General features: G+C 54.5%; 1 protein-coding gene across 7 annotated transcripts in view; it reads left to right on the top strand.

Annotated features, from left to right (window-relative positions):
- Positions 1 to 25,653, top strand: part of BCOR (BCL6 corepressor) — an 82,773-nt gene that overhangs the window by 32,340 nt on the left and 24,780 nt on the right. For 5 of the 7 annotated variants that reach the window (XM_052793989.1, XM_052793987.1, XM_052793983.1 and 2 more), the window contains exons 2-6: positions 11,358 to 11,487; positions 13,011 to 13,089; positions 13,985 to 16,813; positions 17,512 to 17,565; positions 18,004 to 18,187. In XM_052793989.1, the coding sequence (XP_052649949.1) occupies positions 11,402 to 11,487; positions 13,011 to 13,089; positions 13,985 to 16,813; positions 17,512 to 17,565; positions 18,004 to 18,187 (3,232 nt within the window). In that variant the 5' untranslated portion in view covers positions 11,358 to 11,401. The remainder of the gene's footprint in view (positions 1 to 11,357; positions 11,488 to 13,010; positions 13,090 to 13,984; positions 16,814 to 17,511; positions 17,566 to 18,003; positions 18,188 to 25,653) is intronic. The other 2 variants (XM_052793988.1, XM_052793986.1) reach the window with 1 other exon arrangement.

Below are 25,653 nucleotides of genomic sequence, written 5' to 3'. Positions count from 1 at the left end.
CCACAGTGGGCGAGGAGAAAAATAGCTCCGGCTAAAGTTGCGAGCAGCAGGGGAAGCCGGAACAATACTTCCAAGCAGGAAGTGATCTCCCAGGGTAAACGTTTTAATGGAAGTGTAACCTGGCATTGCACAAAAACCCAACCCAGGGCGGCTGCTGCCAGCTGGGGAGGATGCAGGGCTCGCGGAGATGCGTGGGAGGCCGTGCCGTGCCGTGCCGTGCCAGGGGCGCCCACGGCGGAGCCGTGCGTGCGGAGCTGGGGGCGGCTGCGACGCGGCCTGCCCTGAGCAGGCGGCTGAAGGTTGTCTTATTTTAGCTACAGAAATATCTCTCTAGATCCGTTACTGCGAGATCTCGTTTGCAATAAACTGTATTGGCTCTCCTCTTTATACAAATTGCTGGTATGAAAGAAAACCCAGCCTATATGCATGGAGGCAGGCATGAGCTAGTGAGATCAGGTTTCCTACTGAGCTCCCGGAGGAGAAGTCAGCATTTGATTGAAGCTACACTTGGTTCTTGGTTCCCAGGGGACAGCAGCCCTGAAACACGAGAGCCCTCCCTCCTTTTTTTCCCCCTTCTCTCTCTTCTTCCTCTAAAAGCCTTTGTGCTGAAAGAGCCTCAGTAGGCACGAATCTCTGGTCTCTCACAAGAGTGTGTTGCAGCCTTTGCTGACATTGTTTTGTTAGCAGTGATTTTTACCAGGCCAGCAGATTTCTAGCTACGTATAGGCAATGAATAGTCGATGATACTGACCTGCGAGTACGTACTGGCATCATTTGTCGGTGAATCCGATTCGGAAGTCAATTGGAGATGTATCACGTTGGTGCGAAGCACCTTACCTGCCTGGGGAGCGCTGCCCTTTGGCAGGAGTCAGGCCAAGATGGAGATGTGCTTCCAATAAAACCAGCTCTTTTCCCTTGCTGGTGCCTGCTCCCAAACTGCATATAAGCGCCTAGAAAGTGCACTTCCAGCTCCCGTGGCCTCTTCAAGAGTTTGTGCGGTACACAAATTTCAGAGACAGTGGCCGTGTCACGGTTTTCCCTTAAGAGATGCGCAATTTGGGCGATGCTAGCAGTCAAACTGGGCGAGGAAAGGTTTCCGCGAGTGGATTTATTTCTCCCTCGCTTCCGTTCAGTAAATTCCACCTCTCCTCTAACTTTGCCGCTGATGCAAAAATAAGCAAGGCCAGGGAAGGAGGTACGGGGATTTACACTCAAATTCCAGCTGTGCCCAACAAAAGGCCCGCTGAGAGCGCGCAGCACCACTCCTTTGCTGCCAGGTGGTTGTACCGCGAGCGAAGTTGCACTCGCGTTTTAGGTTATTGGGGGTTTTCGTTCTTTTTTTTTCCTTACGAGAAGGGCTGACGGTGGAAACGCGTCTCCGCCGGCCGCCTGCGCGGCGGGGCCGGGGTCATCGCCCGGGGCAAGGCCGGCGGGGACGGAGGGGCCCCTCGGCCCGAGGTTTGCTGCCATCACGGGTCGGGCGCTGCTGCCGCCGGCCCGGTGCGAGGCGGCGGGGCAGGGGGTGCGGGGGCGCGGAGCCCGGCCTTGCCGGGGAAGGGCTGCTCGGGGGCGCGCCGCGCCGCGGGGGCGAGCTCGCCGTGTGCCGCTGCGCAGCTGCAGGCGCGGCTTTCCCCGCGGCTGCGGGGCTTCCCCTCGCCCTTCCCAAAAGCCAAACCGAGAGCGGTGCTCAACTTCTCATAAGGCTTTTCGGCGGGCGGGAGTGCGGGTTGGAAACCCCTCTCCGCTGTGGGGGAGAGCCCAGCAGCGCTCGGGACCCCGCCGGCATCGAGCTGGTGGAGGCAGCCCCCCCCCCCGCCCCGGCCCGGGCCCGCAGAAGCCCCCCGGGGCAGCGCGGCTCCGCCTGACCAGCCGCCGGGAACAAGCACGTTTCTAGCCCCGGGGCGGGGGAGGTGGGTAGAGGGTGTTCCTTGTTTCGAGTAAACCAGCTGCAGTAGTTGATGGTAAAGCAATGAAGGCAGACACAATGCTGCTGTTGTTGGTTTGATCTCTAACTGGGGATTGTTAGTCTGGATTTAACTCGGTGGCGGGGGGGGGGGGGGGGGGGGGTGGAAGGCGAAGGCTGTTTACAGCCAGTGCAAATAATGTGACAGCTGTTGGAGCGCGAAGAGCCCGCGCCTCGCCGGCACTCGCACACAAAAGCTCTCGCTGCGGCCGCAGCAGCCCCCGGGGCCGCCCCGTCGCTGCCGGAGACACCGCCCGCCGCTGCGGGGCCCGGCGGGCATCCCGGGCGGCGGCGGGGCGCCGAGCCTCGCTCCCCTGCCGCCGGCGTCGCTTAAGCGAACGGCGGTAGGCGGGGAGAAGCCGCCCCCCCCGCTTCTCTCCTCCTCCGGCTTGATTTACAAGCGCAGGGAGGCTGCGGGAGGAGCGGCCCGCTCCGCGCCCGACCCCGGCAGGCTTCGGCGCTGGGAAATCCTTTCCCGGGGACGGGTTTGAGCCGGCCCCCGGGGACTTTGCGGGAGCGGCGGGCCAGGCGTCCCGGGAGCCCCGCGGGAGGAGAGGGCAGCCCCGCTCGGAGCCGGTGCTGGCGTGGGGCAGGGCACGGCGCGGTGGCGGTGCGTGTTCGCCTCCCGAGCACGTGTTGGTGGAGGAGAAGTTGTTATCTCTTGAGATGGCAGCGCGCAAGCCCCGATAACCTGGACGTGCAGGCAGCCCTGGAGTAGGTCCGCGGTGAAAAACTCCTCCTGCGTAAATAGCCCCGAGCAGCTATTTTCTCCTCAAAGCCTCTGCGCCTAAGCCCCTCGGTTTGCCTTTTGAGCATAGGATATAAAATGCTGCCTGTTCTTGAAGTTTGCTCCAGTACCCAAAGTGATCTCCCGGCCCTTTCAGAAGAGCCTCTGGAAAGTCGAGGGAACTTGGAGAACTGGGTTCCGGCCTATATTTGTACCTGACATAGTTTTGCTACCTGCGAGAATCGCTGTGTTTTATATAGTAAGTGACCTTCACGTACTATTGTCTTTTTGACGAGGCGGCTCTGGGGTGGAAAGCAGGTAGGAAGGAGAGATGCTTATTTCCTCCCCCCCCCCTTTTGTAATTTTGGTCGATGGGTTGCCTCTATCTATTTCTCTCCAGTCAATCTATTTTTTTTTTTCTCTTTTGGCCTTGACTGTCCCCTTGGTCCTTTATGGATTACGCTGTGCTATTAGTGGCGAAAGTGCGCCAGTAGTCATTCAACAATTTTAGCATCAGTTCCTATAAACTGGTGTTTTATATGACATGTGCCATTTTTCTGCAAGAATACTGCTTGCGAAACTAGTTTCGCCTTGGAGCAAAGGCGGAAAGATAAACAAGCCTGCATAGCCAAAACACTGGCAATCTCTGCCTCCTTCCAAATCTTTTAAAGTCACGGAGTAATATTTTCAGGATTATGCTGCTGCCTCTGAGGAGCGAATGTCGCTGGCGTTAAAAAAAAAAAAAGAAAAAAAAGAAAAAAAGAAAAGCTAATGCAAATTAGAGAAAAATAATTTTCTTTCAGCGATATGCAATGTATTAGTCACTTGTTATCATGCTTAGAGGCAGACCTCATTTGCGCGTCTGCCAACTCGTTCACATCTGCTCAGAGCTGTTCAGGGCATTTTAACCTTGGCGGTGTCGTGTCGTAGTCCCACGGATCAAGAACGAGTAATTAAAGCTCTAAGCAGCAGCAAAAAATTCATAGCCGCCCATCTGCATCGCAGTTGATTCGCTGCTTTGTTTCGGTGCGGAGCGCCGGGATGGGAAGGCAGGGCCGGCGGCGGCCTCCGCGCTGCCCTCCTCTCCGTCGGGGCATCGCTGCCACCGGCAACTTTATTTCCTTTTTCTTCCTCTTTTTTTTTTTCCTTGTTTTTTTTTTTTCCCGGAAAAAGCGAGCGTTGTTGTTGGGTTTCCTCCCTCCCCCGTGTTTTCCGCACGCCGAGACGGGCGGTGTGCGGCGCTGGCTGTGCTCGCCCTGGACGTGCGTTTCTTTTGAAGGTCTGGAGAAGGTGATGTGAGGTTGGGACATGGAGTTGCGGAGACGTTTGTCGAGGTGCTTGCAATGCTGCTTTCGTAACCGAGGGCTGGCCAGCGCTTTCCAGAAGTGCTCGGGAAAGCGTTTCCCATCAAGGAGAAACGTTAGCGCCGTGTGAAACCCGACATAAACTTTGGGGCGAGGCTAATTTTTTATGCATTGTGTAGCAGAAACCGAGCTGTTTATTTGTTTGTTGTTGGGAGGAGGGGGGGGGAGGAGGAAAAAGCCCCAACTTCCCAAGCACTTTTTCTTACGTGCGGCCACCGAAGGTCCCCCGTGCACCGGGGGCCGGCCCCGGCGCGGCTGTGCAGACAAAGCCCTGCGGGGAGCGGGAGGCTTTCAGGCCGGCCGCGCTAGGTAAAACGAGAGACGGAAGCACCTAAGTTTAATATTTCGCCGTTGTGCGCCGGCCATTTGCTGCATGAGACGCGGAGCCGCCGTCCCCCCGGCGGGGCTGCCGGGGGGGGGGACGCGGGGGGAGCGGAGGGAGCCGCTCCCCATCCATCAGCCCCTCGAAGCTGTTGCTCCGTAAATGAGGGAACCACAGGCCCTGTCAGCCGCAATTATGCAAAATGAAGTCGTCCGTGATCAATATCTCCCAACGTCCCCGACGGATGCGTGGGGGGGCCGCCCCCGCCCGGCGTACCGCGGCGGCTCCGCGCTGGGGAGCGGTGCGCCGGGGTGGCCGGAGGGAAACCAAGGGCGTACGTCCCATTAATCACTCCGCCCCCCCCCCCGGGGGTGCGGCGGGGGCTGGGGGAAGGAAACGGGGGCCGTGCTCCGGTATTTCTGCAAGGATAACGTTGCGGAAGTGAGCGCAGGCTTTCGCCCAACTCTCTCTCTCGCAGGAGCGCTGGGACTTTTGTATTCAATGGGGGGGGTTGTATGTGTCTCCCCCCCCAAGCCCCATAAGTTTCCCGAGCTATCGGGGGAGGAGGGGGGCACGGCGGAGCCCGGTGAATGGCGAGCCCGCGGCGCTGCGCTCGCCCAGCCTCCCGCGGCCGAACAATGGGGGACGGGCGGGGGGAAGGGGCTGGCTTGGTGGTATTTTTCTTTTTGTTTTTTTTCCTTTCCCCCCCCCCTCCCCTGTCTCTTTTCTTTCTATCCCCCTCCTGAAAAGCAAAAGCCATACGGAATAAAGGCAACAATGAAAGGCTCCCGGGATGCCGAGTGCGCGGCGGGTTAATGGGGTGGGAGCGCGCAGGCCTGCGCTCTGCTCTCCCTTCCCCGCGCCGGGAATGCGGCCTTAAATTACCTGAAATGCACATTTCTGCCCGGCCCGCGGTGCGTGGGTGTGCGTGCGTGTGTGTGTCCCTCTCCCGCTGCTGCCGCTGCTCCTCCTTCGCAGCCCGGGCTGGCTCGGCTGCTGCCTGTTGTCTCTGGCAGCAGCAGCGGAAACCTCGCTCCCGTGCGTGTGTGTGTGTGTGTGCGCCAGTGTGTGTGTCTCTAAAATGGCGCGGACGGCCTGGGTAGGGAGATGCCGCGGCGGGTGGGCGAAGGAGGGAGGCCGGGCTCTCGCCGGGGGGCCCCGTCTGCGCGGGGGCCCGGGGCTTTCTGCGGCAGAGCCGGTTTGCGGCTCTCTCCTCCTCCTCCACCGCCTCCTCCGGTAGCCTCCTTCACGGAGCGGCGGCGGGCTGAATCGCCGGGCTGCCCGGCTCGGCTTGCAGGGGAGGAAACCCCCGGTCCCCCCCTCTCCCCCCCCGCCAGCTCCGAAGAGAGCAGCCTGCCCGCCCGCCGCCGCTGCGGAGGCATCGTCCGCGCCGGGGGCCCGGGGGGGGGGGCCCGGGGGAGGGGCGGCCGCCGTATCGGCGGTGCGGGGCTGCCGGTGCGGCGGACGGGGTCGGTGTTTCCCGCGGATCCCCGGGAAATCCTTCATGCAGCGATGCCTCAAAGTTGGGTACCAGCCGCCTCGCCTCCCTCCCCCCCCGGTGTGTGTGTGTGAGCCTTGGCAGCCTCACTATCGCACCCCCTCGATGCGTTTTTACCGGGGCGGGGGGGGGGGGAATGGGAGCGAGAGCCCCCGCCCAGCAAATGTCCCGTAACCTTCAGGTGTGGGCATCGCCGTGTGGCGGGGGCGGCCTTGCCGCCCCCCCCCCCCGGGGCCGCCCCAAGGCGGCGTGTGTCTCGGGGTCCGGGGTTTCCCCCGGGGCTCCGCGGCAGGCAGTGCCGTGTGGGCTCCGGGGGAAGGCGGCCAGGGTTATTTGAAGGATCGCCAGCCATTTTAACTTTCCCTTATTGGCCTCCTCCCCCGCCCCCTTCCCCAGTTCCTAGGCTTATTATTAATTGAAAACTTTTTTTTTCTCCCCCCACCCCCCCCTTTTTTTTTTGGCTGCCGCCGGCGCTGAGCGCGATGCAATGATTCGCCTCGCAGCATATGGGAAAGGGGGAAAGCGCCGCTGCCGCTCCGGCGCAGCGACTGTCTGTGCAGGGTCCAAGGCGTGACAGACGGCGCGGGGGGGGGCGCGGGGGCCGGGGCCGCCTCTCCCCCGGGCCGCCTGTGCCGGGGGGGCCGCCCCCGCTGGAGCCCCGCTGCGGGCGGAGGAGGACGGAGGACGGGGGGGGGGGATGTGGGGGGGTGTCTCCCCGCCGGGCCGGAGCCAGGCGCAGCGCAGCGGCCAGCCCGGGGCGGCGGTGCCCGGCGGCGGGGAGGATGCCCCGCCGGTGCCGGCGCTGTCTCGGCGGCCCCGGTTGTCCTCGGGACGGCTCCGCCGTGCCGTGTTTACACGGCAGAAAGTCCCGGTCGCCGTCCGACACGTGACGGTGTGGGAGCCGCGATGGGGGGGGGAGGACGACGGGAACGGACGGGGACACGACGGGGCGGGGGGACGACGACGACGGCTGCGGCAGGAGCCTTAAAATAGACGCCGACCCCTTTGCGGTGCCTGCACGTTGCCTAAATCGAAATGCACTACTGTCGTGCATGACTCAATATGTATTTTAAATCGGTTTAGCGATCTCGCTGGCGCATTGTGCCTAGCTTTATGGTTAAATGAAATGCCACACGTCCCGGGTAAAGGTCAAACTTCTTCTCTAATCCGCGGATCCGTGCGGCGGCTACTTAGTCTGCAGCTTCCTCCTCTGGTTTACAAAACGTGTCACTAGCGGTGATGCCGTGTGGAGATTGCAAAAAATAACCCACGGTATTTTTTTTTTTTTTAAAAGCGCAGCCACCCCTGTTCTTTAAACACTTGTCTAATATTAGATCGCTGGCTGCTGCCAGAGCTTTATACGGCGCATTGTAAACGGTGCAGCAATACAGTGTCTTTAAAGTCTCCTTTCTACCCATGGCACAGGTCGTTGTTTTTTATAACTCGTAAATATGTACGTCGGAGGTACAAGATAAACGAGGTACCTAAACACATTCATAAGCAGCTGCCCGTATTTAAGCTTATAAATACCGTACGAGCGCTGCCCTTTAAATCAAGCTCCAGACGAGCGGGTTGAGGGCTAATCGAAGTAGATCGCTACGAGTCCCCGATTGCTTTTCACTCCTCTCGCAGGGATTTTCACAAATCTAGAAATGATCCTCTCAGTGGCCTGGAACCGGGCGGCGGCGGGGGTGGGGGGGATGATGGAGGGGGATCAGAGCCGGATAATTTATTGCCTCGCTTTTAATTTCCGAAAGGCCGGGTTGTTTGCCGAAGCGCCTGCCACTCCGTCGGTGCCACCGGCGCTCGCAGAGGTTTTTTTTTTTTGGTTTTTTTTTTAATACCCCGCGCAGCCCTCCCCGCCGGCTGCCGTTTGCGCTGCTGCTGCTGCTGCTGCTGGCTCTTGTGGCTTGTGCAGTGGAAACTGGCGGGCTGCCAGGCGGAGCTCGGAGGTGGAAAAGAGTAAAGGCGCCAAAAGGGAACTCGTGCGCCGCTGCAATTCTCCTCCCGCCCCGCTTCCTGGCTCGCTGCAGCCGCCGGCACCGCCGGGCTTCCTCCATTCCACCCCCCCCCCCCCCCCCCCAGCGCCGAGACTTTCACCTCGTACACTCGGCACGCCGCGGGGTGGGGGGCGAGAGGAGGCTGCCCCGGCCCGGGCTGCCCTGCCCTGCTCTCCTCTTTCCCCCCGGAGGCACGGAGAAGCGGCGTCTTCCTCCTCCTCCTCCTCCCCCCCCCCTCCCCGCGGGCATCGGGTTTTTCTCGTTTCCACGCCAGGAGCGTGTTAACAAAACTTTGCTGCTGCTGGCGTCAATGGCTGCCAAAAGTCTGTTGACGTTGCGAGGGAGACCCAAACGTTTCCCTTTTTAATCAGCTGCCCGAACAGCGCGGTGTGTGTCTCTGCCTGCCTCTGCGGCGCGGGGCCGGCGGGGCGCGGGCAGCGCCGGGCGGTGGGTGTTCCCGGTGCGGCTCGGCACGGCTCGGCTCGGCACGGCACGGCTCGGCACGCCGGGGCCCCGCTCGGCAGCACGCCGGGAAGCAGGTTAGTGCTTGCAGGCGCTTTTCACAACTGGTTTCACACGGCGGCATCGCTGCGGAACCGCGTGTGCGTTGCGCGTCTCGCCCCCCCCCCCCCGCCTTCCCTCCCTCCCTCCCTCCCTCCCTCCTCCGTGCCTCACCGTCTATATTTAGCCGCAAATGGCTTTATCGGCCAGACACCTCCCGGAGGAAATGCCGTGCGCTCTCCGGCGGCCGAGCCCCGCTCCGCGCCCTGCCGCGCAGCGCAGCGGGGGCGGGGGGGGGTGTGGGGGGGGGGGGGGCTGCGGCGCCCTGGGGCGCGCTGACAGCGGCGGGGAGCCTGCGGTGGCCCGGCGAGGAGGAGGAGGAGGGAGGGAGAGAGAGAGACATGTCCTCGGTTTCCACCGTGCGCTGGGACGCTCAGCCGGCCGTCGGGGTTGCATAACGGGGCCGGCTGCGCCCGCCCCCGCGGAAGCTGGGTATAAATAGGAGCGGTGCCCCCCACACCCCCGGGCCCCCCCCCCGTCCCCGCAGCGCTGAGGGCTTGTGGAGCTGCTGGCGTTTGGCCGAGCCGCTGGAGTCCCCTGCGAGCCCGACGGCGGGAGAGAGAGGAGGAGGAGGAGAGAAGGGGCGTGCGAAGAGTTAAAAGTCTGCTGCTTGTTGCAATGAAATTATGGCTGGCAGTGGCGCCGCTGCTCGTTCAGCAGACCTCCACTTTTAAACAGTTCACAAGAAGTTCATCAGGGCGGCGATTATAACGGCACACACGCGTGCACCCGGGGCGGCGAGCGCCAAGGGGCGGCTTTGAGGAAGGGGCTGGCGGCCGTCGGGGCGAGGGCTCTGACCCACCCGGGTGGGCCCTGGGACATCCCACCGCCTCCCCGCATCCTGCGCCCTGGCGGGCTTTGCCCTGCTCCGGCGGCGGTGGTGGTGGGACGTGGCTGGGGAAGCTCTCGGCCGCCCGTGCAACTTCAGCGTTTCGCTATCTGCACGTGTCAGGGGATTGACGGGTTCTAATTCAGGCCCTGCGCCTTATCTTAATGATACACTTCCACCGAGGAAACCAGGCGGGCGCAGGCGGCCCCTCCTAGGAGCGGCGTGGGTTGGCCTCGGGTACCCCCAAAGGAGAGTGGGGAGCGGGGCCGTGTGCCGCCGAGGCCCGTCTCTTCTGAGCCGGCGTCCATCCCTCACGGATGAGGCAGCACACGGGGCGGCTACTAACCTTATGTAAAACCCTAAATCACTCTCTCCATGCTGCTGCTGCCTCTATTGAAAACATTACGAGCGGCGCATCTGGAAACCAGTAAATCTGTCCAGAAACCGTCTTTCCAGTGAAATAACTCCTTTTGAATGATAGCGCGGTATCTAATCTCCGCGGATTTTTGTTTCCTCACAGCGATTTTTGCGGACTTCATTAGGGAAGGCTAACCGTTCTGGAGAGAGGAGGGTCAACACGCCGTTTCATTAATATACATTTGTTCCAGACGTGGAGTTTTGCACAAAAGGCCTCTCTGAGGGGAGAAAAAAGTGTTGGGGAACAAGGCTTTCCTGCCGTTTCAGTTCTTAAACCTCTCTGAACCTGTGTGAAGTATTGTGTTAAAGGCCCGATCTGGGCTTCTTCCCCATTAAATGCCAAAGTGATCATTTGCATATTTTGTAGCCTGACAAAGGAAATGAGTTTGCTGGGGAAGCATGGATGCTTTGGGAGACGTTAGGCATTAAACTCCCAGTGGTCAATCGCCCGTTACTGGCTTGTGTGTGTGTGTAAAAGGAGTATCATGCCTCCCGCTTAAAGGCTTCTATTTTTGTGAGAGAGGAAGAGCTGAGGGATATCCTGTGCATTAAAGGCTCCCCCTACTTATTAACCCAGCATTTAGCAGCAGGATGCAGGCTGAAGCTCAGTCAAAAGAAACGACTCAACCTCCAAAGAGCAATTAAAATCTTGCACTGGAATAAATCATGCGCCGCGATAATCCTGTTAATAAAACGCAGCTTGTCCTGACACTTCGCTCATGCAGCAAACTAGAATTTAATGCGAGCGGAGGTGGCGTTAGGCAAGGTAGAGGGGAGGAAAAGCCGTTCCCTCTCTGCTGCTGGACGCGAAAATGCGGTTACCTTTCACCTGCCTCTCTGGCTGCACACAGCGCCGATCCTCTTGGACTGCTAATACTTCTCCAGCGAGCCCGCTAATGATTTCTTTCCCTGGAGTGAGCAGGCATCATTGAATTACTGAAAGCACTCGCAGCAGCAGCAGCAGCAGCAGCAGCAGCAGCAGCTCCAATGCAGAAGCCACCAGGGCTTGGTGCTTAATCAAATCAAGGGGTGGGGAGCTCGCCAACCCACTTACTATTTTTAACCCCTTTCTCCAAGTTAGTCATGTGCAGACGCTAAAGGGAAGGTTTTTATTTAGATCCCTTCTGTAGCAGCGTCTCTTCAGTTTTAAGTCCTCGCGTGAAAGCTCTATCAGCAATCAGCGTAGCTAATACACACGGTATGTGGCTGTTCTTGCGATGCACTCCTGCGCGTTCCTAATGCAGGGCTTTTGTGAGCGCCTGTGGGTAGTTTCGCACGTTCCCCCAGCCCGTGGGGTCTCCCTCCTTGGTTCAGCCTACGTGAGATGAAGGTTTGGGGACTGGTGTGTACTTGGCCGGCTGAGTCATTTCTTGTAGAAATGAAATGCAGTGGAGAAACTTTTATTTGTCGATAGCCTGGAATGATTCTTAATTTTCTGCATGTGCGCTGGGGAAAAGATCCATCTCCTCTGACCTATAAATGCCCTCAATTTGCTCCTTTATTGCAGGGTATCTCCCTTAGCGGTTAACGTAGGCAGCTCACTCCCCGCACCAATCCTGCATTCATTATTAATTACCCGGAGGGAGGCTGGCTGCTCCACCGTGATGTTTGCACTTCCTCCTAGACAAATCTGCTCAACTTTTTTTTTCTTTTCCTTTTCTTTTTTTTTTTAATAGAATATAAAACCGTGAAGAAAAGCGGCGATTTTTAAGAAGACGTCATGCTTTCTGCAACTCCCCTGTATGGCAACGTTCATAGCTGGATGAGCAATGAAAGGGTCCGCATGTGTGGAATTAATGAAGACAGGTAAATATTTAAGCTTCTGGCAAGTTAAACCACACTGTAATTCTGCAGTGTGAGGTCTTGGAGTTTGCTCGCTTCCCTAATACTGGAGCAGATAGCTGCTGCCTTGCATCGAGATCAGCCCAGCTTGGAGGGAGGGCAGGGGGGGAGAAACAAGACGTGCCTGAGAGCGGTAGAGCAGCCGCTGATTTACTATTTAACAGGCAACCTGGGTCAGTGAAGCGGGGACGCCCTTTAAAGAGATTACTCCCCAAAGCAGCCTTTAAACGCGCTTTTACAATTACTTTATTATTTCGTATTTGTGAAGGGGAATTAAACCAAATAGCGCACGTGTTCTTGCGGTGACTCTATGGCAGAGGGGCTCCTGCCTGCGATTTGGCGTTCCCTGCCTTCGGACCAACAACTTGTCCTGTGAAATAGGAACAGCGGCTTTTCTGTCTCCCACAAGTGAATTTCTCTTCCTCCCCACCTTTTTTCCTGCTGAATATCATTCATTCGATGATTAAAATTACAGTCTCTAATAATTTTCAGTGGGGTGATGCAGGCGCTGGCTGGTGTCCTCTCCCCTTAAACCCCAGCTTTTTAAAAAGCAAAACAACACTGAACAGAAGCTGCAGGTATGCCTGCACTTCTCTGTGCCAATTTTGTGTGGTTTTAGTGTTTTTCTCTCTTCTCTTTGAGCCCATGTTCTTACTGTTGTGTGAAAAGCCTCTGAGAAGCTGGGGAAAGTTTTTGGTCCTTGCAGGGAATACTATTTGCAAACATAAGCTGAAGGAAAATGACCAAACGTCTCATTTTGCTTTCACGCCCTCCCTCCTCACTTTCCTCCTAGTTATTTAGGGATAATAATTTTACGTGCTACTTGCAGGAAAGGTGAATCGCTTAAAACCAAATATGTTAAAATCGCATTTCAGCTTTAAGGTGGTCATGTGCCTTTAAGCACTTTGAAAGGAGTTCTTTTGGGTAATGCTGAAAATTTCCTTCTGCTGCATGTCAATGATTTTTATCCCTGGGATTTGAAATTTGGCACTAAGGTATATTCTTTATCGGTGCTTTCTGTGGTAACAAGTCCCAGCGCTGCAGCACTGGTGTGGCACAGATGTGCAGCTCCCTCTTTAGCATGGAACAGCTGACGTTCGTATGATATTAGCGTGTGTGTGTGTTCATTTTCTCCTCGGCAGCATTTATGGATGGTACCTGAACAGCGTATGTTTAAAATGGGATGTTCTCTCATTGGAAAAAGAAAAGGGCAAGGGGCAAAAGAGAAGACCCTGGCAAAAATCACTTGCGTTGAAAGAGGCTGCTCTGAGATGTGCTTGGTGTGTTCTTGGTGTCAAAACCCTTTATGCTTATTTTTGAACGGTCCTTGTTTTCTAAAGTAGTGGCTGTGCGTGGGTACACAGAAGGATAAATACGGTATAATATGGGACTTCTCTAGGGGAATCAAAATATGGAGGTGATATAATCTTGTACTGATCTGAGATGCGCAGGATGTTTTCAACTAGTAAGCTTCTGTTTTTTAATAGGAAAATTCCCGTTAATGATGGTGATGCACCGAAAAGCAGACTGGAGTTGAGGGAAGAAAATCACCTGAATCACAGTGTGGTAAGAAGTTAACAGCTTCATGCTGCAGCTGAATCTGCGCCTGTCCTCCCCACCTTGACTCCTACCCCTGGGTGTTGTTACGTGATCCATTTGGGGAAATGAGTAAAACACCTTTCTGTTGCAGCTCTACCCGGGCTTGGGCACCTGCGAGTTGTTTCTTGAAACAGTGAAATGGGGCTTTGTTTATTTATCTCGTTAATCTCTTGATGCTGACTTTGTGGTGTGTGTTGTTGTATGATGTCATGTTCTTCCTTTAGCTCTGTTACGAATAATGTCACGCAGTTCATGTAAGGGTTAAGTACATCAATGTTTTAGCAAAGTTGGTGGTTTTCTTCTTTGAGTGTACGTGGGGAGCGGCAAGCGGGGAGGAAATTTGACGACGGACCTTTCTTCGTGCTGTGTCCTCAGACGCCTCGCCCCATGAATCGTGTGGCGGTGGCGAGCCCCGGAGCAGAGCTGCGGCGGAGGGGGAGAGGTCCTGGAGGAGGAGGAGGAGAGGCTCTCCATCCTTCTCTTCCCATTCTCCATGTCACAGCCCCCATCCTCTTGCTCTGGCAGGGCTGGGGCTGAGGAGCCGGTTGCCGCACAGGAGCGGTGCCACTGAGCATCGCGTCTGGGCCACTTCTGGCTGCTTGGGCTATGGGTCCTCACGCCTTTGTTTCTAGCCCATGAATTTTGGATGCGGAGAGATTTGTACTGACGTTTGCGGTGATCTATATTGCTCCATAGGTTCCTGTTCTCCCGTTTTCCAGCAAGATCAGCCTCTGTATGTTTTCATGGCGAACAGTGTGTTTGCATTAGTATTGTTTCTCTTTCAAAATGCTGATGTATCTGTAGCTTGAGCGGTAGTCACGTTAGTGAAATGTGAAAGTAACATACTTCTTGTTCTGTAAAGGTGGATGCGACTACAGCACATCGCATTGACAGTCTCGCAGCTCTGAGTATGGACAGGTCTGGACTCATGCGAGAAGGACTCAGAGTCCCCAGTAGTATTGTCTATTCCAGCTTGTGTGGACTCGGCTCGGAAAAATCACGGGATGCTACGAGTTCGATAGCTGGGCTCGGATTTACTCCTGAAAGAAATCCAGAGATGCAGTTTAAGTCTAATCCCCCCGAAGCAGTAGAAAACGCAGCTGTCTCTGGAAAAGCCCCGAATGGCTTCAGCGCTATATACAAAACACCACCTGGAATACAAAAAAACTCTGTCCCGACGGGGGAGACGCTGGGTTTGGACCGAGCTGCGGGTGACAAGCAGAGTCCCCTCGGTGTCAATGGTGCTAGTTACCTAAGGCTCCCCTGGGTAAACCCCTATATGGAGGGCGCGACGCCCACCATATACCCTTTCCTTGACTCACCAAATAAGTATTCATTGAACATGTACAAGGCATTGCTACCTCAGCAGTCCACCTACAGCTTACCGCAGCACCTGGCTTACTCGCCTGTATGTACGAACGGTGAACGTTTTTTATACCTGCCTCCCTCCCACTACGTTGCCCCCCACATCCCTTCGTCACTGGCCTCGCCCATGAGGCTCTCGACTGCTTCGGCTTCGCCGGCGATCCCGCCTTTGGTGCATTGTCCGGATAAGAGCTTGTCGTGGAAGATGGGCGTCAGCCCCGGCAACCCCGTCGACACGCACGCCTACCCCCACATCCAGAGCAGCAAGCAGCCCCGGGTCCCCGCCGCCAAGCCGGCCCCCGCCAACATGCCGGCGGACCCCGCGCTCCTGCTGCCGCACTCGCCCCGGCCGTCCCCCCGCCTCCCCCTGCCCGCCCAGGTGGGGGACGCCTACGCCGATTTCCACAAACACTTCCCCAGGATCACCACCTCTCCCTCCTCCGCCGTTACCCTCCCAAAGCCCTACGTGAACGTCGGCGGCGAATTTCCACCCTCCCGCCTCTCCAACGGGAAGCTTCCCAAAGGCAGCGACGCCGGGGAGGCTCCCCCGCCGGCCGCCCCCCACGCGCGGAAAGCTGGCCACGACCGGAAAGACGGCAGATCCCCCCCGCTCCTGGAAAAGCAGACCCCGACCAAAGACGTCACCGACAAACCGCTGGACTTGTCGGCGAAAGTCGTCGACGCGGAAACCGCCGGCAAGTCGGACCACGGTAAGAAAATGACGCCGACGGTGCTGGTGCACGGCAGGGCGGGAGGGGGGACGCACTTGCCCGGCAGCGACATCGTTCAGAAAGAAACCATTTCTCCCGGGAACGGCTGCCCCATCTACAGGCCTGACATTATCAGCACGGCACCGTCCTCCTGGATCGTTCCCGGTCCCAGCCCCGGCGAGGAGAGCGGGAAGAGCGTCCAGCTGAAAAACAAGGCGCTGGACTGGGTGATCCCGCAGCAGCGGAGCTCCTCCTGCCCCAGGATGGGTGGCACGGAGGCGGTCGTCGGCAGCGTTTCGGGGACGGTGTCGGCGGGGGGGCGACCGGCGTCGGCGTCGCCGGCTCCCAACGCCAACGTGGATTGCGCCAAGACGGCCAGGAGCTCTGCGGAGAGCACCGCCTCGGTCATACAGCACGTCGGGCAGCCCGTCGCCACCCCTGCGAAACACAGCAATAAGGTGGCCAAATCCTGCGGCCAGGAAGCCAACTTCAAGGCGAGCGAGACCGCCCTGGCCTCCAGCCCCATCTTCCTGCCGCCCAACGAGGCGTTTCGCTCCCCGCCTCTGCCCTACCCCCGGAGTTACCTCCCGTACCCGGTGCCGGAGGGGATAGCCATCAGCCCTCTCTCCCTCCATGGGAAAGGACACGTGTATCCGCACCCCGTCTTGCTGCCCAACGGCAGCCTCTACCCCGGCCACCTGGCTCCCAAACCCGGCCTCCCCTACAGCCTGCCGGCGGGGCGGGGGGAATTCATGACCTACCAGGACGCGCTGGGGATGGGGATGGTGCACCCCATGCTGCTGCAGCATTCGGCTTTGGAGATCAATAAGGAGGAGAAGGCAGAAAGGAGGTCGCGGTCTCACGAGAGGGTCCGCTACGAGGACCCGGCTCTGCGGGGCCGGTTGCCGGAGCTCCTGGAGAGCAGCGGGAAGATGCATTTCGAAGTACCCGGTGACAAGAGCGTGAAATTGCACCAGAGCTCTGGCCACAGTAAAAACTCGGCCAAAAGCGACAAACACCTCTTCCCGGATCTTCTGCGAGATGAGCAAGAGGCTAAAGGCGAAGCAAACGTAACGAAAGCCAGCTTTGCTACGGAAAGCAGTAATCAGGCTAATGACCCTACAAAGCACAAGGTAGAGCAGGCGTCGCAGCACAGAGATTTTATTGTAATGAGAGAGGAGTTTGGAAGAAATAATGATCTTCACGAAACCTATAATTTCAAGCAAGCCCAGAGTTCATCGGTTTTCGGCTTAAGGAAAGAAGATTTATCTGTGAGCCAGCCGAAAGAGAGAGTGACGGTCCAGCCTTCGCCCGCTTTCTTGGAAAGCGCTCACGAGAGCGATGCTCCGGCTCTGGCTTTTGGCAAGGTGCAGGAGGACGCAAAGCCATTCTGCATGGGGACCGCGCCGCCAAGCATCGACGCCAGCCAGCCCTATACCAAAGACGGAGCCGAGGACGCAGAATCTGGCGATGGCAAAATACTGAAGCCCAAGCCGTCTAAGTTGGCCAAGAGGATCGCAAACTCTGCCGGTTACGTAGGTGATCGATTCAAGTGTGTGACGACCGAACTGTACGCAGACTCCAGCCAGCTCAGCCGAGAGCAGCGGGCGTTGCAGGTGAGTCCGCGCGGTCCAACGACCGCCGCGCTTTTTGTTGTTATTTCTCTGTTGCAAGTCACAGTCGAGTATTAAAGTTGAGAGAAGCAACGCAGGTGGGGAAATCAGACATTTTTTTTGTTAGGGCGTACTCGCCAGAAACGGTTTTAAATAGCCAAGTAAGTTCGTTAATGAGAGCGAGGCGATGTAAAGAATAGTATGTATGGCTTTTACGTATGTACGCGCTAGTAAGCTTTAAAGGGCTTTTACTAAGATCGGATAGAAATGTTAATGTACGTATGAAATGTTTGTGCAGTTACGGAGGGGAGTCGGACAGGCATGCATGTTACCTTGGCGCTAGCGATGGCTGTAATTTCTCAGCTGGCCTGTAGTGCCAGCTAGCAAAGTGTACCCAGAAGTTGTGATTAGCATGCCAAACGTGCCATTTGATGGAGAGGAGTCGCAGCCATGTCTTAGCGGGTCTCAGGCAACGTTTGCGCCAGGCGAATGCGTAGGAAAGAGTAGGAGCGGTGTTGAGGTTGATGCTGAGGGATGACGGACAGATATTGTATAGGAATATCCTTAAGGTATTTTACTTTTAATGAAGGGATGAGTTAAGCCAAATTGTTTTGCATTGTTAAGAAAAGAATTGGTTTATGCTTATAAAAATGGATGAAATTATCTAAATGATCCATTGAGTGCCCATTTTAATTACATAGATGGAAGGATTACAAGAGGACAGTATTTTATGTCTACCTGCTGCTTACTGTGAGGTCAGTTCTTCAAATTTTTATTACTAGACTCTTACATAAACCTTTGAGTTAAATTTCATTTCCAAATACACAAAGGGAAGTTTGTGGGCCATGGTCGTCTTTATTCATTGTACGGTTTTGTGTTGTTTTTTTTTCTTTTTGTTTTTGTCTCTTTTTACCTCCAAAATGGAATGTTTTTGTTTTATATACAGTATACATTTATATATATCTTTTATATATATATACACACTCTTATATATGAAAGAATTCTGTGGCTATTTGCATATAGATGCTAGAACACTGTTTTACAAGTCAGGTGTGTTAAACTCCTACCCTAGCTATCCATCTGAAACCTTGGTTTTGAGCCGATGTTTCTTTGGAAATGCTTTCATATAAGGTAAGGTAAATGAAGTAGCTTTTATCGCAAGACTTTTTTTTTCATATCAATTCTCTTTCTAGCGTGCAATGATGCGCTTCTCAGAGTTGGAGATGAAAGAGAGAGAAGGCCAAACAGCTACCAAAGACTCAGAGGTCTGCAGATTCAGCCAGGCAGACTGGGAAAACTTGAAAGGAAACAGTGAAAAGAAGCCAAAGTCTGTCGCTCTGGAAGATGCCATTGCTGACCAAAATGACAATGACAGATGTAAGCGAATTTAGATGGCTTTCCGAAGCGCGTACGTGTCTCTATGCCGCGGCAGCTCGCAGCAAAGCTGCGCAGGCAGCGTAATCTTCGTGTTCTCGCGGTGTTGCTGGTTGAAGTCACTGACCTCGGCCTCTGCAGGTGCAGAGCTGCCGCGGCTGGTGCTCTCTGTGCTTGTTTTGGGGTCTGCAAGTTACTGGTTACAGTTGTACCTGCTTTTCAGGAGATAGTTTACTGTCACCGAAGTTACTGTCGTAAAGAGGTCGTCCTTTTAATTGATGGGGTACCACATCAACCGGTGAAAGCACAGGTCCAAGGTTATATTTTAAATGCAGAAAGGAGGTGGGGGAAGAGAGAGAGGCAAGAAGGAGTCTGTTCGGCTTCCTCAACTTGTCGGAGTGTTGGGAGATGCCAACACTGCAGCTTTCAGGCAAAGCAAGGATGGAGGACAGAAGGGTCATGGGGAACGGGAAAGGACATGATCTGCCAGGCTGGCTTATCCATAAAAGCTGGCTGTAAAACTCCAAACAATGAGAAGCTAGTTTTGCCTGGGCGACTTCTTGCTGCAGTGGCTGGGGGGTGTGTGTGTGTGTGTGTGGCTGGCCAGCACAGGTCCTCGGGGGCAGGCGGGGGGCTGTGAAATTCCCCATGGGGCTGGCTGCTCCCTCTAGGCTGTGGCAAGGTGTCAGAGGACTATGGGAAATGTGTGCTAGCAACATTGTCCTAAAAATGAGAAAAATGTAAAAATAAGTAAATAAATGGTATTGGGGGATTTTTTTACTGTATGCAAGAAAAATCACTTTTCTTTTGTAACTCTTGGTAAGCATGTGGCTTCCATCAGTTTCCCAAGTTTTTTGCTTTTACCTGTATAATCAAGGAACGGCTCAGTTCCTTCTGCTGCTACTTTGTTTTGAACAACTCAGAAAAAACAATCTATGCTGAAAGCATTGCAAAACAAGAGGAAACACGCTGCAGACTGCATCGTGCGTGTGTGTGTGCGCGTGCACTGTGTAACTCGGTGCTTAAGTGTGCACTTCTGTACGTGGAGATTCATGAGTAGGGCTAGTAGAAAATTTTGTTCAGGCAATTTAATAACTTTGAATTATTGTTCTGGTCTTTGGTTAATGGTTTTGGCAGAGAGCATGCTGGTCAATCGTACTCGCTCAGTTACTCACCTAAATCAAGTTACTGTGGTATTGCTGTCACTGAAATAACAACCTCAACAACAATCGGCCTGGCAGAATAGCAAGGGAAAGTTTTAATTGTGGAAGTGCAGGAGGTACCAGGGTGGGGAGAGGCAGGCTGAGCCCCTGGAAGCTGAGCGGGCTTTCCCTTCTCCACGCTATACCGAGGCAGCTTCGGGGAGGAAAGCACTGCTGCCTTTTGCGGTCCCCGTGCCAAAGCCGAGAGCTCGGCAGGCTGCCGCACCGGCTCTCCCCCTTGCAGCCTCGGAGGGCTCAGGGTGCCCTGGTGATGTCCTCTGTTAAATCCCACCCTGGGTGTGCTGGAAAGCATAAAGAGCTGCAGCAGCGGGGTCCTGCCAGCTTGTTCTGGCTGCAGGGCAAGAGGGGTCCAGCTGGGGAGAGGGGGACGGTGGGCTGCGGGGTCAGGGATGGGCGCAGGGGAGGGAGGGAGAGCTTGCTCGGGGGCATGGGGCATGCTGCTGGGGGGGGACGGGGGAGGGCTGCGGGGAGAAAGAGCGTTAGAGCATCCCTGCTTGCTGAAACACCTCCCCTCCCATCCTTGCAAAAGGCTGATGATACAGTGCGTCCTTAAATTCATCATTTAGTGAGGTCTCCGGCACTTGAGTCTGCTGGCTAAAGTGTGTTTGAGACTATTAAATAACTGTTCAAAGCAGGGAAAGTATGTTCAGTCTTACGTTAGTTCGTTCCTCTCCTCTACTAATTAGCTCTGACTTAACAGGCTATTTCAGAGTTTGGCCGAGTGTCTAAACTCCTAAAAGCGCAGATCTGTTCTGCTGAGGAAGCTCCTCTTCTGTATGCCCGCCTGTACAGCAGCAAATACTTACCGGTACAGATTCAAGTCTCAGTAAAAGTTTTTTATCGTGGTGGTTCACCTCCTGCCCCTCGGGATAGCAGCTGATAAATCAGAAAGCCGATTTTCACACTTCTTGAATGCCTCTAGTGTAGTGGCTTGGGCTCTGGTGCGGCTTGAGCCGCCAGCAGTCTTGACGCATCTCTTGCCGAGCGACTGGCAAAGGGGCAATCTGCCTGCTCTTCGCCTTCGTTTATCACCAGCGAGAGCGAGAGCTACTCATCTCTCGCCTTCCCTTTCCATCCAATTTCTAACCACGCTGTTGGTGCGTTCGGCTTTAAAGCCCTCGAACGGGAACTAGTTGACGGTTTGCAACCTCTTCCGTTTTCCTTTCTGCCTCCTGCAAGCGATCTTGCTGCTGAAAAGATGTTTCACCTCGTTTTACGTAGTGTTTGTCCAGTGCTGGCTAAAAGCAAAGCGGCATGTCTTTACGTGTGTGCGAGCGGGGAATTTAGGAGCAAAACTGGCAAGCTGTTAGGCCTGACCCCTGCTGCGAGCACTTTGCCTGCCCGGTGTTGGCGGGGAAGAAGAAAACCGCAACCGAAACTGTGATCGTGGCACGGAGCCGGCTCGCAGGGCTCCTCCGCCGCCGCCTCGGCGTGGCTGCGGCCGTGCCTGGCGTGGAGCACGTGGAGCCCGTCGGGGCCCTAGCAGCTGCTCACCCCCTCGGCTCCTCTAAATCTACCAGTGCGACGACAACAACAACAACAAAAGGCTAAATAACACAGGCAGGTGATGCTTGCAGAGGCATCTGATGGGATGGAAACTCCTTTTTTTAGCTTGCTCTGGGACTTGCTCATTTTCCTAGCTGTATAGCACGTGTACGGACTTTTTTGGAAAGCAAATGAAGGCACAATATCTGATTCCTTAAACTTTTCCTCTGACTTGGCGGTGCATGGCTTTACCCTACCGAGAGTCTTCTTAAGCTTCATTGTGCCTTCTGGAGAAGGGTAAAAAAGGTGGGTGTTTTTTTTAAAAAACAAAAGGCCCGATTTAAGGGAGGTAGCTGTGTTAGCTAATTAATGAGCTATTTAAGCCAAGGAGTAAAGTAGAAGTGCTTTAATTCTCTCCCATCTCGTTTAGGTTTTGCCGGGCATTCTGAAAGCAGCCGCGAAGCTGCTTTGTTGCCAAGGTGACTTGTAAATGTTGCTGAGGCGATGCTGCTCCGGTGCATTTCCATAGCACAAACATGATAAATTATGGGATGCATATGTCATGAGTCATAGGATTGTTCAGAGATCAAGTGATTTAAGCTATTGGCACGGACACGCGCATCAATATGGGCATGTGATGATCGCATGTCAGTTCATAACAAAGCTCTTCTAGCGGTATTGAAAATCATACCCGGGTGTGAAAGATTGAGTAAATTCTACAAGCTGTGAATTTCTTGATCGGGGAGTGTGATTTTACCCATTTATCTAATTTTGTAGGAGGAGGACACTGCCCATTTAAGCCTTAGCTGGGAAGAATAAAACTTGATATGTTAAAAGCCTGATCTTAGGGCATGAGGTCATGGGCAAAAAGTTAAAGCAGTTTCTATGTGTGGAAGTAAACGGTGTAATGTGCCAAAGCCTTTAGAGCTGATGTTCAGCATCGGAGCGAGTTGCCAGTGTCTCTTTGCATGGTAATCCCCTGCTTTTCTTTTCTTGCTGGGCTGTGTGTATACCTGAATAAATGAAAGATGGAGACAGTAAACATGTCCTTTGTCCTGGTCAGTTATTACCCTCGTGCCATGGGACATAGTGCAAAAAAAAAAGGGGGAAAAAACAAAAGTCTGTGCGGGGAGAATGGCAGCTGCTTGTTTGTGCAGTGCGATAGGCTTGGGCAGAAGGAAAGAAAATGTGGAAAGTTCCCAAGCAAAGGTACTTGGAGGGAAAATGAAATCAGCTGGGTTCCCTCTGCCCCATGGGATACTCAGAATTGGATGCTGAAGGTGACTTATGGAATTTCTTACTGTTGTTGTGATCTCTGTGCTGAATACTGGGTTTTAGCATTTGGATAGTCATTACCATCCTCAGATGAATAAAGGGTGCCTTGCATAAGTGAGCGCAATGAGAGGTTGCTCCAGGGAAGAAGAAAGGCTGTTTTTAGCTGCCATGTTATTTGAACAAAAGAATCGCAGCTTAAACACTGAGATGTGTTTCCTTGTTTGCATCGCATGGGAGGGCCTGGTCTCAAGCAGCTGATCGCAACAGGAAGATGGAAAAATGAGGGAAAGTTCTTCTGGGTAGCGTGTTTGTGCATGCGTGCATGTAACTGTTTCTCGTGAGATTGTAACCCATGCACTAAGGAGATACTGCTTCAGGCAGAAACCATATGTGAAGAAGCATCTTCTTAATTCTTCCTTGTTTCTAGTTTGGTAGGACAGTGAGAAATGGCTTGAGTTCTTGGTGCTGGTTCTCACAGCCGGCGTGAGACTGGCAAATGCTGGAGGCTTGAGGAAAGAACACGTTTAAGAGTTTAATCTCCTTACTCATAGAGGTGTGTTGCTATGAGAACTCAGCATTTATCCTGTGTTTCTGGCTACCTCGTCACTGTTTGAATAATGGTGATATGAAAACTCTCAAGTATTTTGTTGTTGTTTTCTTCCTCAGGCAGAGAAAAGGATGTTGTAGATACATGGTGGCGGGGGGGACGACAGATGACGGGGACAAAAGCAAATAAATTCTTGTCCTTGTTGGGCATGCACGATATGCTTATGTTGCTGTGCCTCATGTTGACATTTATATCTTAATTTGGGGAGACATTGCGTCTGATCCGGGTTGCTTGCAAAACAGTTTGAGGACAGAGTGGGATCCGGTGGTAAAATATTAATAGAGCCTGCGCTCTGTGAGGCGGTCGCCGCTGTGCCAAGGGGAAAAACCTCTGGGCGTGCGACATGTCCGTGCAAGCTGCGTAGAGAGCCTGACAGCCTGTGGGTTATGCAGTGTCCCGAACAGCGACTGACCTTTGTTCTTTCACGGTGAAAATCCGCCTGTAGAAGAGGCGGGGAGCATCGGCGACGGAGCAGATAGGCAAGGATGCGTCCCGCACGGCTCCCCGGCTTTGCCGTCGCTGTCCTCCCGTGTCGATGCAGGATGATTACACAACCCGGATTAATGTGCGGAGAGGTGGCTCCTCTAATGGTCTCAACCGCATCTAGCGGGACGGATTTCAGGGACGCGTGTGCAGTGGGCAGTCCTCGAGAGGGATTTCTGGCTCGGCCAAGGAGATGTAGCTCTGGTCGCCTGAGGGGTCTTCGTCGGATGTGACTGGAGAGCAGAGGCAAAGGTGTCACAGAGCCTCTGGCAGCGAGGGCTTTTTGGATAAACTTCAATAGGTGTGTGCCCTTCTCCTTGGCACGTGGAGCCCTGGAGAAACGCCGACAGTGACGAGCTATTACCGAGGTTACAACAAACGTCTCTCCCCTCCTTTTTATTTTTTAGCACGGACGGTCTGAGCGAGCAGTGCTCGGCATCCCTGTGCCGAGTCCTCTTGCAGATAGAGAAGGAATTAATCTGCAGCAGGTCGCTTTCGGTGGTGGCAGGCTGGAATTAGCTTGCTGTTTGCTGCAAGCCCCAAAGATTAAGACGATGAACCCCCCCCCTCTAGAGCCTGCTACTTCCTCTGACCCTGCGAAAGCTTCTCTGGGAATTGGTCAGGATGTGCCTGCCTTTTCTCAGGCCAGACAGTGTTAGGAGCAGGAAAGTTGTCCCGATGTTCTCAGCGCGAACCGTGGCGTGTAGCTGCTGGTACTGCTGGAGACGGGAAGGCTATAAACAGCGGGAGCCTGGCGGAGAGTGCCCTTAGCCGATCTGTTCGGGGAAACCGAGCATATAAGTATAATGTTTCCTTATGAAAGGGGGAAAAAAGAGCAGATTGCATTAAAAATGTAAAATGAAACCCGAGAGAAGCATTTCTAAAGTGATACTTAAAACGTGGCTGGTCCAGCTTCTTTTATGCTGTGTGAAACAGGACTGCCGGTGCTGTTGGTGTGGTTATAGGGTACAGCTGTTGGGCAGCATCTTCATACCAGATGTGCAAGCATGGGGTGTTGCCAGATTCATTCTGGTTCGGGGGGACACTGGCGATTTAGAGGCACAGTCATAGTAAGCCGAGATACCTGTTTTCTGGAACATGTCAGCATTGCTGGCTGGAAGAAGTGTGACAAACTGTGTTTTAAAGTCTTGAAGGGAGCAGGTGTTGGCCAGACGGCCTTGCGGAGAGGAGCATCGCCAAATAGCAGAATGGCCCGAGCGTACCGCTTGCCTGGAAAAAGTCAACTTTTGTTTTGATTTTTCTTGGCCAAATATCTTCCGCTGTTTTATAAAGCAGCCCTGCAGGCAGCTTCCCAAGCAGCGTAAAAATGATGCTGGGGTGTCTTCTGGTGCCCGCAAACATCTGCAGAACCCTAGGGGCTACTTGGAGCCGTTTCCAAGTCGCGGTGAAGAAAAATCTCATCAGAGAAGTTTGGTTATTTTTCCCCCTCAGCCTTCCATTGCTGACAACAGGTATTTCAAGGACAGTCGTGAAATGAGGTGTTGGCAGAGCGGTAGGAGGGTGCTCTCAAGATAAGGTGGGATGGAGCTGGGCTGCATCCAGGGGCTGCCAGTGCCTGGATGCTGGTGTGGTGGGTCTCAGAGGGGACGGGCGGGGAGGGGGGGCTGCAAGGGAGCAATTGTCTGCCCTGGCGAGGGGGAAGAGCAGAAGTTGAAGGCCAGGCTGTACTGGGGAGAAGGCTGAGTGAGGATGGGGAGGATCAGGGGGAGGGAAGGGAAGCGGGGCTGTCTGGAGTCCAGGTAGGAAACCAGCAGATGTGTTTGCAGGAAGGGAAGTGGGAGAAGGAGGAAGGGCAAGGAGGAGGAAGAGGAAAAGGGACAGTGAGCCATGGGGAAGTAGGACGGAGCATACGGACAGTTTGCCAAACAGCAGCAGATCTGCAGAAAGAGTATTGGTCAGCCAGGAGGGCTAAAACGTGTGGGAAAACCAACTTGTTTGTTTGTGAGAATTGTAAATAGGAAGCTGATTAACCGTGTTGCAGTCTGTACCACATGTCTGCCTAATCGTGCCTCAGCTAGTTTGGTTAAACCCCAGAAAAAAAGCCTATTCAAGATGATGATTAAGTGTCATTTTAAGTCAAGCATCCATTTAAGATTGCTTAAGCTGTCTCTAAATTTGGGGGAACAGTCTTGGAGAGGGGAAGCTGAAGTTAGGGCAAGCATTGCAACGTGGGTGTTTTTGTGGCTAATTTGTCAGACTAGTTTCTGGTGAGCTTTTCAAACCTCACCTGCTCGCTGCTGCTGGAAATATTCCCTGAAAAAAGTGAAGCCTTTTTTAAAAGCAGGTGACAAAGATCATGTGATGCACAGTGACTGGCTGGTTACTTGAAGTGAGGAAGCCTTTTTATAACCTTGGATTCAAGTAGTGCTTTTTGC

Source organism: Harpia harpyja, chromosome 8, assembly GCF_026419915.1.
Source record: "Harpia harpyja isolate bHarHar1 chromosome 8, bHarHar1 primary haplotype, whole genome shotgun sequence".
Classification (NCBI taxonomy): Eukaryota; Metazoa; Chordata; class Aves; order Accipitriformes; family Accipitridae; genus Harpia; species Harpia harpyja.
The sequence above is the reverse complement of the archived record's forward strand: the minus strand, read 5'-3'. Positions and strand labels throughout refer to the sequence as shown.